This window comes from Vanessa cardui, chromosome 14 (assembly GCF_905220365.1).
Source record: "Vanessa cardui chromosome 14, ilVanCard2.1, whole genome shotgun sequence".
Classification (NCBI taxonomy): Eukaryota; Metazoa; Arthropoda; class Insecta; order Lepidoptera; family Nymphalidae; genus Vanessa; species Vanessa cardui.
The window spans coordinates 369,727-382,828 of NC_061136.1; the positions used below are offsets into that span (position 1 = coordinate 369,727).

General features: G+C 34.7%; 1 protein-coding gene across 1 annotated transcript; it reads left to right on the top strand.

Annotated features, from left to right (window-relative positions):
* Positions 1-445: 445 nt before the first annotated feature.
* On the top strand, positions 446-5,898 carry LOC124535377. Its single transcript, XM_047111586.1, has 5 exons — positions 446-579; positions 1,522-3,395; positions 4,479-4,589; positions 5,073-5,428; positions 5,794-5,898. The coding sequence occupies exons 1-5, from the start codon at positions 446-448 to the stop codon at positions 5,896-5,898; spliced, it is 2,580 nt and encodes an 859-aa protein (XP_046967542.1).
* Positions 5,899-13,102: the final 7,204 nt, after the last annotated feature.

Here is a 13,102-nt window from a genome sequence, read left to right on the forward strand (position 1 = left end):
TTTAAAACAAATTATAAGCACGTAAACTATTTATCAATAAAACAAAATTGCATAATTTCTAAAAACTTTGTTCAGAAATAACTTTTTAATTTAGTCGGGTTATAGCGTCGGCTTACCTACGAATACCTAGGTACTAATTTTTGATATAATATAATAACTTTTAAAACTTATAAAAATGGAACTTGAAATAAAATTAAAACTGCTTATTAATAAAAGAGAATATGTTTTTCGAGAAATACAAATATTATACGATTTGTCTTGTATAGTTACGAACGATAAAAGTAAACTCGGTTCTTTTAAATGTAGATACAAACGAATTAATGATTTACGTCAAGAATTCATAGATTTTACAAATGAAATTAATTCGATAAAACTTATGTTAAATCCTAGTGAAAATATTGATATGCAATCATTAGATTCTTTCGATACAATGTATTATGCGATAATGGAAGTCGCCGAGGCATTATTGCCGTCGTTGTCGGATGAAAGCGCCGCCATGCCACTCGCGGGGGCCGCATCAAATACGACGGATTATAATAATCAAAAACCTATTTCACGAGCTCGTTTACCAAAAATCGAGTTAATCAAATTCGATGGAAATATTGAACATTGGCAAACCTTTTACGATACATTTCTGTCTTTGGTGCATACTAATAATAACATTAGTAATATCGAAAAATTTCATTATTTAATGTCGTGTCTCGTGGGTTCCGCTTTATCCATAGCAAAGGGGATACCTATTACCGCAGATAATTATCAAATAGTTTTTGACACACTTATCGATCGATATCAAAATAAACGAATATTAGCTGTGAATTATTTGGAAAAAATATGTAACTATTCGTCATTAAAAACATGTAATATTAATGATTTACGTAAACTTACAAGTCTATTACAAGAATCTGTTAATGCTCTCAAGTCAATAAAGATCGATAATCTGGGTGAATTTATTTTGTTTTACTTATCGTCTCGTAAATTAGATTCCGATACACGTAAACGTTTCGAGTTACAAAATAATAATCAAATACCTACTTTTAATGACCTTTTAATATATTTACACGGTTATATAAAGGTACTCGAGGCTAGTGAACCCATCGGCTCGTTTTTAAAATATAATATGCAATCTCATTTACGTAAAAATAATAATAATAACAACTATAACAGATCCGTTTCATTTCCCGTACATTGCGAAGAATTTGAAAATACAGGGCCGTACTTTGAAAAAGAATTTTTAACGAATAATTATTATAAAAGGGAAAATAATAATTTATGTTCTAATATCGATGTTTATGCTCACGCTTCTTCGAATAAATACCTTGAGTGTGCCTGTTGCGGAAATTCAAACCACTCAATTTATAAGTGTCCTGTATTTTATGACAAAACCGTTCAAGATAGGGAAACTGTTGTTAAAACAAAAAAATTATGTGTAAACTGTTTACGATTAAATCATACTGCGGATAAATGTTTTTCAAAGACGTGTTGTACGAAGTGTAACAGCCGTCACCATACGCTTCTTCATAGAGATCGGGATAATACTGCGGCGTGCCCCGCGGTGTCATCCGTGCCTCCTCAAGGTTCGGCTGATAGCGAATCATTTGTACCGATTAATTCTGTCAACTCTAGTGCCAATTTAGAACATGGTCGTTCGTTTGTGTTATTAGGTACGTGTGTTGTACGGGCGCGAGGCCCTAACGGTGTTTTTAATATTCGTGCACTTATTGATAGTGGTGCGCAGGACAGTTTTGTGACGTCAGAATGTGTACAACTTTTAGGCTTACCGCTACGTCGTTGTAACATAACCGTAGCCGGTCTAGGTCAGAACCCGATACATGAAGTCAAAGGAATGACGTCATTCACTATACAACCCCAAAATTCGGATCAACCTAAATTTAATATACAAGCGATCGTTATGAAGTCAATAACTCATAAAATGCCTTCTGTTAAAATTCCGCAAATAGTAAAAACAAATTATAGACATTTAGTTTTGGCGGATAACAATTTTGATAAATCAGGTGATATTGATCTTTTAATAGGAGCGGAACTTTTCCATAACATTTATGATGGTCAACGACTAGACGTAGGCCCGGGCTTACCGGTAGCGCTGCATAGCGTGTTCGGCTGGGTTATCACGGGAAGGTTTGACCCTGAATATCAAACACCAGCATGTACTACAGCACTGGTAGCATCTACACTTGACTTAGACAATATCGTCAAGCAATTCTGGGAAGTAGAAGAGCCACCGAAGGCGAGAGTTACAAATCCAGAAAATGAAAATTGCGAAAAGTTATATACAGACCTTGTTCGTCGTAACGAAGACGGCAGATATGTAGTACCGATACTACTTAAGGAAGAGCGAGAGGAGTTAGGTGATTCTTTCCACGGATCATTATCCAGGTTATACAATTTGGAAAAACGCTTTCGTCGTCATGCTGAATTAAAAAACGAATATTGCAAATTCATGAAGGAGTATGAAGACCTAAATCACATGGAAGTTGTCAAAATGTCTGACAAAGATTCTAGGTATGTCATTCCACATCACTGCGTACTGCGACCCGACAGTGCAACAACTAAACTAAGAGTAGTGTTTGACGCTAGCGCAAAGACTACTACTGGACACTCTTTGAATGACATCGTATACACGGGCCCCAAACTCTTAAATGACATAGTAGACATAATTACTAAGTTTCGTTTACATCCATTGGTATTTACAGCTGATATTTCAAAAATGTATCGAAATATAGATTTACGACCCGAGGATCGCAAATATCAACATATATTATGGCGAAATTCATCTACCGAAGAAGTCCTGGAATACGAACTTAAAACTGTCACTTATGGCGTTAGCAGTTCTCCTTATTTAGCAATTCGAACGCTACATCAGCTAGCAAAGGATCATGGAGAACAGTGGCCTGAAGCTGCTAGCATACCGCGTGAAGATGTTTTCATGGATGACACCACTGCTGGTGCACCCAACTTAACTTGTGCACTAGATCTGAAAAATCAATTAATAAATTTACTAGATTGCGGTAAATTTGAGTTGAGAAAATGGAGTAGTAACTCACCTGAATTTCTCGCACAACTGCCTACGGAGCATTGTCAAGTCCCAAAATCCTTTTGTGACGATAAAAATCAACAGACTTTAAAAATATTGGGAGTTCAATGGGACCCAATTGAAGATAATTTTACGTACTCTCAATCAGAGCTAAACCCTAAATGCACTAAACGTTCAATTCTATCCAACGTAGCACGAATTTATGACCCTCTAGGCTGGCTTACGCCCATGGTTCTGCAAGCAAAACTTATAATTCAAGAACTGTGGCGGCTCCAGTTGAACTGGGATGATCCAATTCCAGAAGATATTGTAGAACAATGGAAAGAATTTGTTGCTGAATTAAGTAATTTAAATAAAATAAAAATTCCACGTTTCATTTTAGCTTCAACTTCAACGGTATGCGATCTTATTGGTTTCTGTGATGGTTCTTCTAAAGCTTATGGATGTTGCGTATACTTAAAGTCTATAAATCAAAATAAAGCATCGATAAATCTAATTATTGCTAAGTCGCGAGTATCGCCGATTAAACCGATTACTATAAACCGTCTTGAACTTCTTGGTGCAGTGCTTCTAGCTCGAGTTTTGAAACATATGAACGATTTACTTCAGTCACATATCAAAATTAGAAACGTAATCGCACTAACGGACAGTAGTACAGTGCTATCCTGGATTAATACTGAACCTTACAAACTAAAGACATTTGTATCTCATCGCGTAGTAAAAATTGCTGACACTATAGGAACAAAAAATTGGCACCACGTATCTACGAATGACAATCCTGCGGATCACAGTAGTCGTGGACTTACATGCTCCAAATTAATCTCGTCTCCGTTGTGGTGGGCTGGTCCAGCGTGGCTCGTATTAGAATCGTCTGACTGGCCTATATCAAAATATTCATATACATCATCTGAAAATCTACCGGAGCTAAAAACGTTACCTCATTTAGTACATACTGTTGAATCCAATCACTGTAACGAAAATCCTATAGCAAAAATATTAAAAGATTACTCATCATTATCTAAAGTGCAGCGAATAGTAGCATGGTGTTTAAGATTTATTTCTAAATCAAGAAAACTCAACAAGAATTATGAAGGTTTAATCACAGAAGAGCTGGAATCCTCCCTATTCGTGCTAGTGAAACATGAACAAACAAATCATTTTGGTGAAGAAATTAAATCAATTAAAGATAACAAATCATATTCACGGTCCATTCAAAAACTAAATCCCTTCATCGATCAGGCAGGGCTCTTGCGAGTGGGGGGGCGTTTGGAAAATGCGCAGCTGCCACTGTCCGCGATTTATCCTTTATTGTTACCTAAAATTTCTCGAGTTTCTGTTCTAATTATAGATTACTACCATCGACTACATCTTCATTGCGGACCACGAATTTTACAATCGATAATTCAGCGAAAGTTCTGGATTTTAGGAATACGAAATCTCATAAGATCGCGCCTCGCAAAATGTGTTACCTGTTGTAGAGTAAAACCTACACCCATTACCCCTCTTATGGGAAATTTACCAGAACCTAGAGTACAAGGTACACGTTGCTTTCAAAATATTGGTGTAGATTTTGCAGGTCCCTTTGTGATTAAAGAAAGCAAAAGGCGTAATGCTCGCACTTACAAGGTGTATATTTGCATGATGGTGTGTTTAGCAGTAAAGGCAATACACCTAGAACTGGTAACAGACTTGTCAACACAGGCATTCATAGCTGCTTTCGATAGATTTGTATCACGTCGCGGTCTTTGCAAATTGATAATTTCGGATTGCGGTACTAATTTTGTTGGCGCTAAACGTTATTTAACTGAAGTGCAACAGTTTCTCTTAACTAGACAACCTGATCTGAATGTAGAGCTTTCGAAACGAAACATTATTTGGCATCACAACCCACCTACGGGTAGTCATTTTGGAGGGATTTTTGAAAGTGGTGTCAAGTCAATGAAATATCATTTAAAAAGAGTCGTTGGTTTACAAGTGCTAACATTTGAAGAGCTTCTAACTGTCATTAATAAAATTGAAGCTGTGTTAAATTCTAAGCCGTTGTGCGCGTTATCTAGTGACCCTTCTGAAGTGGATGTCTTAACACCGGGACACTTTCTCACTGGAGGGCCGTTGGTTTCATTACCCGAGATGCCGCTTACGGAAGTTTATTTGCCGCCTCGAGAGCGTTGGCAGATGTTACAAAGACTAACTCAATCGTTTTGGAAGGTGTGGCGAAACTCTTATCTACACACCCTGCAGCAAAGATGCAAATGGTTCGAGAGGCAGCCTAATGTTAAAATAGACGATGTAGTTGTAATTGTTGAACAAAACCTACCACCATTAGAATGGCGTTTCGGTCGTGTGACTGCGCTTCATCCTGGCACTGACGGCATAGTGCGAGTAGTTACGTTACGTACAGCAAATGGGTTACTTCGCAGACCCGTCGTAAAAATTTGTCCTTTACCGGTCAATTCTTAGCTCATCAATATATTAATTACCTATTTCTTTTTTTTTTTAATTCAGTCTTTCTATAACAATATAACAATTTTAACAAAACATTATTCTCGCATCAGATTCATTTGAACTCAGCACTACATTCAATTATCTATTTCTTATTCTTTTCATAAAACTTAATGTCATATTTTTGAAATCCCTGGAGTGATTTCAAGTGGGGGGGAATGTTCTAGCTTGCTTTCCTATTTTCCCGCCAATATTAATCCCATATCCTTTTTCCGCTGTTATTCCCTCGGCCATCACAGCATTTAGTACCACCGAGTGACGCGAGCGGCGCTACTGAGACTTCATCGAGCGACGAAGCTAATCCGCCGCCATTACAGCGCGCGCGCGTTAAAAAACTTAATTAAAATTCTTCTAAAACAATACTAAAACCTCAAAATACACAAAAGGCCTAGTGAAAGTGTTACCAGGACATATAAAAGGTGTCATCAGTGCTATAAGCAGAACTTTATAAGAACTTTAAACAAAATCTGTTGTGAAACTAAATTTGCAATTAACCGGCCGAGGTAAGTACCTACAAGCCTACCTCTAATCCTTACATTATACTTACTCCTTGCAACTAGAACAGTTAACAAAATTTAACATAAACGGGTTACGTATATTTCAATTTAAAACAAACAATTAAAAACATTCGAGCGGCTTATGGTTCGAGATTTTCGCCATTCAAGTCCCGCCACATTTAGTATGAAACAAATATGCACCCAAAATCTGTATAGGAACGACCAAAATACAGCGAAAGCTAAAATTTTGAACAAAATCTGTGTAAACAAAAAATAAAAAATATTGGAACAGACTAGTGACCTAAATGCCACAGCTTAATTGTTTTATGTTTTAAATTTAATTGCTTTTATTTGTACAATCAACTAGGTACGATTAAAAGCAATCTATTTTTGTGCCTGATTGAATTCATTTAGGGCAAACTAGTTTTTACTCCCGTTTTTACCCGCATGTTTGGGGTCATACGGCTAAAATTTCATCGAAATCGGCTTAGGCGTAAAAGCGTAAAAAACAATTTGAGATCTTTTCTTATTAAATATATACTTGTATGTCATTCAACAATAGTAAATATATCCCAATCTGTACTGACATTTAAAAGTAATGGGGGATATAAAGCTCACAAGGGTACGTAACCTCTGAAAACATTACACTCTTCTTTTCAACCGACTTCCAAAAGGAGGAGGTTATCAATTCGTCTGTATTTTTTTTTTTTTTTTTTTTTTTTTTTTTTTTTTATGTTTGTTACCTCATAACTTTTCACTGGGTGGACCGATTTTGATAATTTTTTTTTTTGTTTGAAAGGTAGTGCTTCCCGGGGGGTCCCATTTTTTTTTTATTTTTTTCCGATGATGGTATCCATATGAAAACGACATAAGTCTTAAATTAGCATTATGTATATGCGCGACAAATAGGTGAATAACTGAAAATCACGTTAACCAATTTTGATAATTCTTTTTTTATTATAAAATATATACTTCAAGGGTAATTTGGTGAAAGTTTGGCAAGGTTCTGAGCACAGGATCCATGACAAAGTAACGGAACGGAACAATTCTGAGGAGCACGTTAGCGATACTCAGTCGAATCTTTTATTTATAGGTTATTTGGATATTTGAGTCACCTTCCGTAATGTGGTTATGTTTATGTAATTATCATAGTCGAATATTATAATCAACTAGCTACCCACCCCGGCTTCGCACGGGTGCAATACTGATACTAAATATACTACAGAATTTGTTTATTTACGACATCACATCGCAAACTTCTAAAATTATCAGTGTTTCTTTACTATATTGTTCATGTATTATATACACAAACCTTTCCCTTGATTGACACGGTCTTTTAAAAAAAACCGCATCAAAATCCGACTTTGATTTATACTATGTAGTGATGGAACTCCTATACGGCTCGCAGTTAGGGTGCGATAAAGTAAAAAAAAAGTAAAGTAACAGCCTGTAATTTTCCCACTGGGATAAGGCCTCTTCTGCCATTAAGGAGAGGGTTTGGAACATATTCCACCACGCTGTTCCAATGCGGGTTGGTGGAATGCACATGTGGCAGAATTTCGATGAAATTAGACACATGCAGGTTTCCTCACAATGTTTTCCTTCACCGCCGAGCACGAGATGAATTATAAGCACAAATTAAGCACATATATATATAGTGGTGCTTGCCTGGGTTTGAACCCGCAATCATCGGTTAAGATGCACGCGTTCTAACCACTGGGCCATCTCAGCTCCTAGGGTGCGATATGGGGCAGAATTTCTTACTATCTTTAATCAAATTTTGTGTATGTGATGTGATGTCATATGATGTACGAAATATAGTTGGTCTTTTTCAAAGTTTTTTTGCTGAGTTCGATTACAGCTCTTTCGAGGGATCCTTGTAGTTTACGCCGCGTGACGTATTAAATCCGCATTTTCGAAAGTCTATTTTTGCTTTATTCGCAAGTTTCCTTTGAAATTGTCCTCGAAGTAGTTTCTGACTCATAAAAACGGCACGCTTAATCTATCAATATTAAAAAAAAATAGTTAGTCAACATCAGCTTCACTTAAAATCAAAAAATAAATAAAAATTTTAACAAAAAGAAAAACCGACTTCAAACAAAACACTATTTTAAAACAAATGAATATGCACGAAAAAGTAATAAAAATAATTGCGTATTCAACATATTTTTTAGAGTCTTCCTAAGTTAAATGAAATGAAAAATATTAGACTACTTAAAAGTCGATTAACGATTATATCATGTAGTTATAATTATTGTTATATTTGGAGCCGGTGTCAGCCACGGTGCCCTTGCCCCAACAATCAAAAGAAAGAAGCGATACGAGCCCCTTTATTGATCCAGTATATTATTGTGTAAAAGGTAATTTGTAAAAAACATATTTGTTAAAGTATTCTCGTATTGTTTTTTGATAGATATATTGTAGGGTTTTATTGGCTGACAAAAAAACCCTACAATATATCTATCAAAAAACAATTTCTATTAAAATTTTTATGGGCAGTACTTATAAATAATAAATAAATAAATATAAATAGTATCTACAACATAACGTACATTACTCCGATCCCAATGTAAGTAGCCAAAGCACTTGTGTTATGGAAAATCAGAAGCAACAACGGTACCACAAAGTCCCAGACCCAAAACAATATAGAAAACCAGTGAACTTTTTCCACATCGACTGGACCGGGAATCGAACTCGGGACCTCTGAGTGGCGTACCCATGAAAACCACGGATGTCGTCTTCAAATGTATTTTAACATTTACAAGGAAGGCATAATCGCTCGTTTACTGGCTCAAAACACAGCAGGACTGATTCTCGCGGCGAGTAAATATTTGAAAAGCATACACACACGGGTGGCGACTGAAATAAACGTCCGTCGAGGGTATTGATCAGCGGAACTGACACTAGGGCTTCGGTAAACAACCGAGGTGGATCTCATAGTAAATGTTATATTGCCATTAATCTTCCAGGAGACGTACGATTGTGCAAGTACACTGACTGGGAAGGATTCTATGGAACTTATAGCCACATTTGTGTATACTTTTTGTAGTTTTAAAAATACCGATAATCGAATAGTGAAATATACTTAATACACAATAGACGTGAAAATTAAGTGCGTTGTGTACACAATATTAAACTAAAGTTAACCAAAAATAAATTCAAAATTATTACATAGTATAAAACAAAGTCGCTTACCGTTGTCTGTCTCTATGTTTTTTTTTCTTTTTTTATGACATAGGTGGCAAACGAGCCAACGAGCCCATAGACATCTGACCAAGAAAGGAGTATGCTCTTTTCTTGAAGGTTCTCATGTCGTAACAGTTCGGAAAAACCGCCAACGAAAGCTGGTTCCACAAAACGGTTGTGCTAGGCAGAAAATGTCTAAGAAATCGCGTTGTTGTGGATTTTCGGACATCGATGTGGTGCGGGTATGAAATGCTTAGATCTTTAAAATTACACAACAGATGCGTCATGCGACATGCGTTTTTTTAACAGATATAGAGTGATTCAAGGTTTTTGTATATAATACATGGACAATGTAGTAAAGATTCACTGTTAAAATTTTAACATAACGCTGGCTAATCCTGGTCTATTACTTATTATATATTGCACCCGTACGAAGCCGTGGCGCGTCGCTGGTTACTGGCAAAAGAGCAAGTTTACAAATTAAAAATGTTAATTAAGATGGATACAAATCTTGACCAATAAAATTCTTTTGAAAGTTTGTAAAATTTCCCCGATATTATTTCAAACATACTTCGACTCTGCTAGACCGAAGTATTTAACAGAATTCGACTACTCTTTCACAAACACTTAAGCCGGCGTAATCGAGTTTACTTCGATTAATATTCGAGTAATTAGCCGGCTTATGACATTATTGTGCTCGTTCGGGGTCGCGCTAAAAATATGGCCCAATGAATAAACAGTTATATTTAATAATATTTCTGTCAAAGTTTAATGACGAGTGTCCCGGTTGAGAGAGAGCGTGGAAGTTAACGGAAGATTACTTTCAAATTGAAAAAAAGGAAATCGAAGAAAAAAAGGACTTCAGTGGCTAAAATGAGCGCATCTTAACCTATGATGTGAGTTCAAACCCAACTAAGCACCGCTGAATACTCATGTGCTTAATTTGTGTTTATAATTCGTCTCATGGTCGGTGGTGAAGTAAAATATCGCTAGGAAACCTGCGTGTGTCTAATTACATAGAAAGTCTGCCACATGTCTATTCCACCAAACATATTTTCGTGTACTGTGTTGTGTTTATAATTGAATCTCATTTAATTCTTTTTAAATTTATATAGAATGATTTTATTTACGTTATACATAGAAACTTCTGAAAGTATCAGTGTTTCTCTGCTATATTATGGATGTATTGTATAGATTATTATATTATAAACCTTCCTTTTCAATCAATCAATCATTAATCCATTGCATAGTTTTAAAGATCTAAACATACATAGGGACAGACAAATAGGTGGCGACTTTGTTTTGTACTATATAGTGATTAAAAAGGAGGTTTTTGTCCTGTAGTGGGATTTTAATATTTAATACCTTTACATATCACATAAAAAAGGTCATCAAATAAAATATTTATTACCCTGCCCATATTTGGTTTGCAGGTAATCATAAACATCGTACGACTACATTGCATATTTTCGTTAATACATTTGACCGATTTTTAAATAACAAAAATATTTTTATTATTTTTTATGTATATTGTAAATTGGTATTATAAAAATAGATCCCGCTTAGTTTCTTTCGCCGGTTCTTCTCAGGCCTGAGGTTATTCCGAACCGGTGGTAGATTTTCGACTATCAATAAGAAAGTGTAAACACTTCCATTTCGAATAATTTCTTTGACTTTGATTTTGACTTTGATTACCACTAGCTGGCGCATATAATTTGTAACGCATTTATATAATAGGAAAGATTTTATACCACGACCTTTTTTGTACTTGCCTCTCGATAGAAATATAGATAAAAAAAAAATTGATTGAAAAAATCCATACAGCTTTTTTAACTTTAGCAATCTTTTAACTATTTAAGTGTTCTGTTACTAGTATAAAATAAAAATTGCGATTCACGTCACAAATTATACCTAACAGCGGATATATTCAATGAACATTTAATATGAAACAAGAGTGCTAAGTCCATAGCTTGGCCCACGCGTGCAGTCCGCTGATTAATAGGGGCCAGCAAGCAATTAGGCGCAACGCGAAAATAATAAAGGACACTCGGTACCTCTACAGTGTTCCTCTCCAATGCTATTTATGTGAGCTTAGATAATGTGATATTCACGAAAGTTAAGTTATTTGTAATTTTAGATAATTTATCGACAAAATAATATTATGTAAATTTGAATTAGGAATGTAATTATGAATGAGCGTTGAAATTTTAATTTTATTATTATTGTATTATTCATTAAATTAAATATAAACTATGTACTATGTAAAGTAGAACTATGAAAGAGATTTGTCGTAGTTTCAATTTTAAAAAGTTAACTAATACTTTTAAAAGTTCACAACGGATATGCAGATATTATAATATTTATTTATACGATATTATTATTTTAAAATATGAATATTTATAAAAAAAGATTTATTTTATATTATCTATTTTTTGCACTATTAATTATAAGATGAAATGAAAGGACGGGGTAATTAATAATGGCGGAGTATTGAAGATGCGCAATCATGATACATCCTGATGTTACTTACGTTCGTTTCATCGAAATCAATAATTAAAAAACAATAAGGCTGTTATTTAAAATTTATAATTATTTACTTCTTCTACAGTGTAATAAAAATTGTACCTGCGCTATTCAAATTTACCTGTCATTTTAACTAGAGATTATATTTTGTCGAGTAGAATAGGATGATTTTTTATGCTTTTTACTATTATGAATATGATTTATTTCTATATACAAGCACATAATTATAAGTCCATTTCTATATAAAGATAGATTTTATAAAAAAAAGTTTCTAAAAACTGACTTAAACATAAGAACAAACAATTCCCTATAATGGACATTGTTAAATAACTTTATCTCCACTCTGATTCGACGCGAAGTAGCGTGCCCAGTGCACAGCACACAGCTCATCAATACAACAACGTTAAACTGAGTATTGAACAGGGTAACAAGAAACCTCCCGGGAGCCTTCGAACGCCATAAATCCTCACCGGAACGCCTTTTGCGATCGCGTTCAGACTACGACGATTGAAAAGCTTATTCTATTCGATTGTTGAAAAATCAATCTCACTATCTAAAGCGGACTACTCGTATTGGAGCAGTTGGCGCTCAAAATGGAAACCATACCTAGCAGTGGGTTGCTTAGAGTTGCTCTTTATTTATACTCAGCAGATATTCTTAATGAATAATGCGCTTAATGAACCTGGTCCAAGGACATTTAAAATTTCGACTACAATATGAAAAAAATAATCTTTCCGATTCTAATCTATGTTTAATTTTCCTTCTCTGTAATAAATTTGATCTATTCGAATATATTCGAATTAATTTGCTTTTTCCACACAGTGGTTGAATTGAATAAATACATATGTAAAAGTATCGTAATTCCTTCAGATTATGTATATATCAGATTGGATTTTTAAAGATCGCGTACTAAATAAAATATTGTTTAAACCATTTATTTTGCTACACATACACATACATTAAATTTAAAGAACACAGTGTAAGTAGCTCATATCTCATTATAAGCTATGCTAATGCACAGCACTGATTTTCAGATGGCCCCTGACTATGTTTATGTTAATCCATAAACACATAACATGAAAATAAATAAATGAAATTATAAGAACAAAAACTAAAACTAAAAAGTACTTATACTAAAAAAAAGAAACATAATACACAAAAAGAAAAACATCACAAGGAACTTAGAGAATAGATAGACAGACAGACAGACAGACTTAGACATAAGACACCTTTTTACCTGTTTATCTGTTGTAATATCTTGAAAAGGACGTAGAAGAATACTTTTAAAGATACTGATGCCCTATTTGCTTGTAAGATTATCATGATAGATCTATATATTAAC

What these genes read in the sequence shown, in the direction of transcription:
- LOC124535377 (XM_047111586.1), top strand. Translation starts at nt 446, where the DNA reads ATGGAAGTCGCCGAGGCATTATTGCCGTCGTTGTCGGATGAAAGCGCC. An exon ending in GCTCGTTTACCAAAAATCGA is followed by an intron (nt 580 to 1,521) that starts GTTAATCAAATT and finishes GCTTCTTCATAG; the next exon opens with AGATCGGGATAATACTGCGG. An exon ending in AGAATTTGTTGCTGAATTAA is followed by an intron (nt 3,396 to 4,478) that starts GTAATTTAAATA and finishes TCTGGATTTTAG; the next exon opens with GAATACGAAATCTCATAAGA.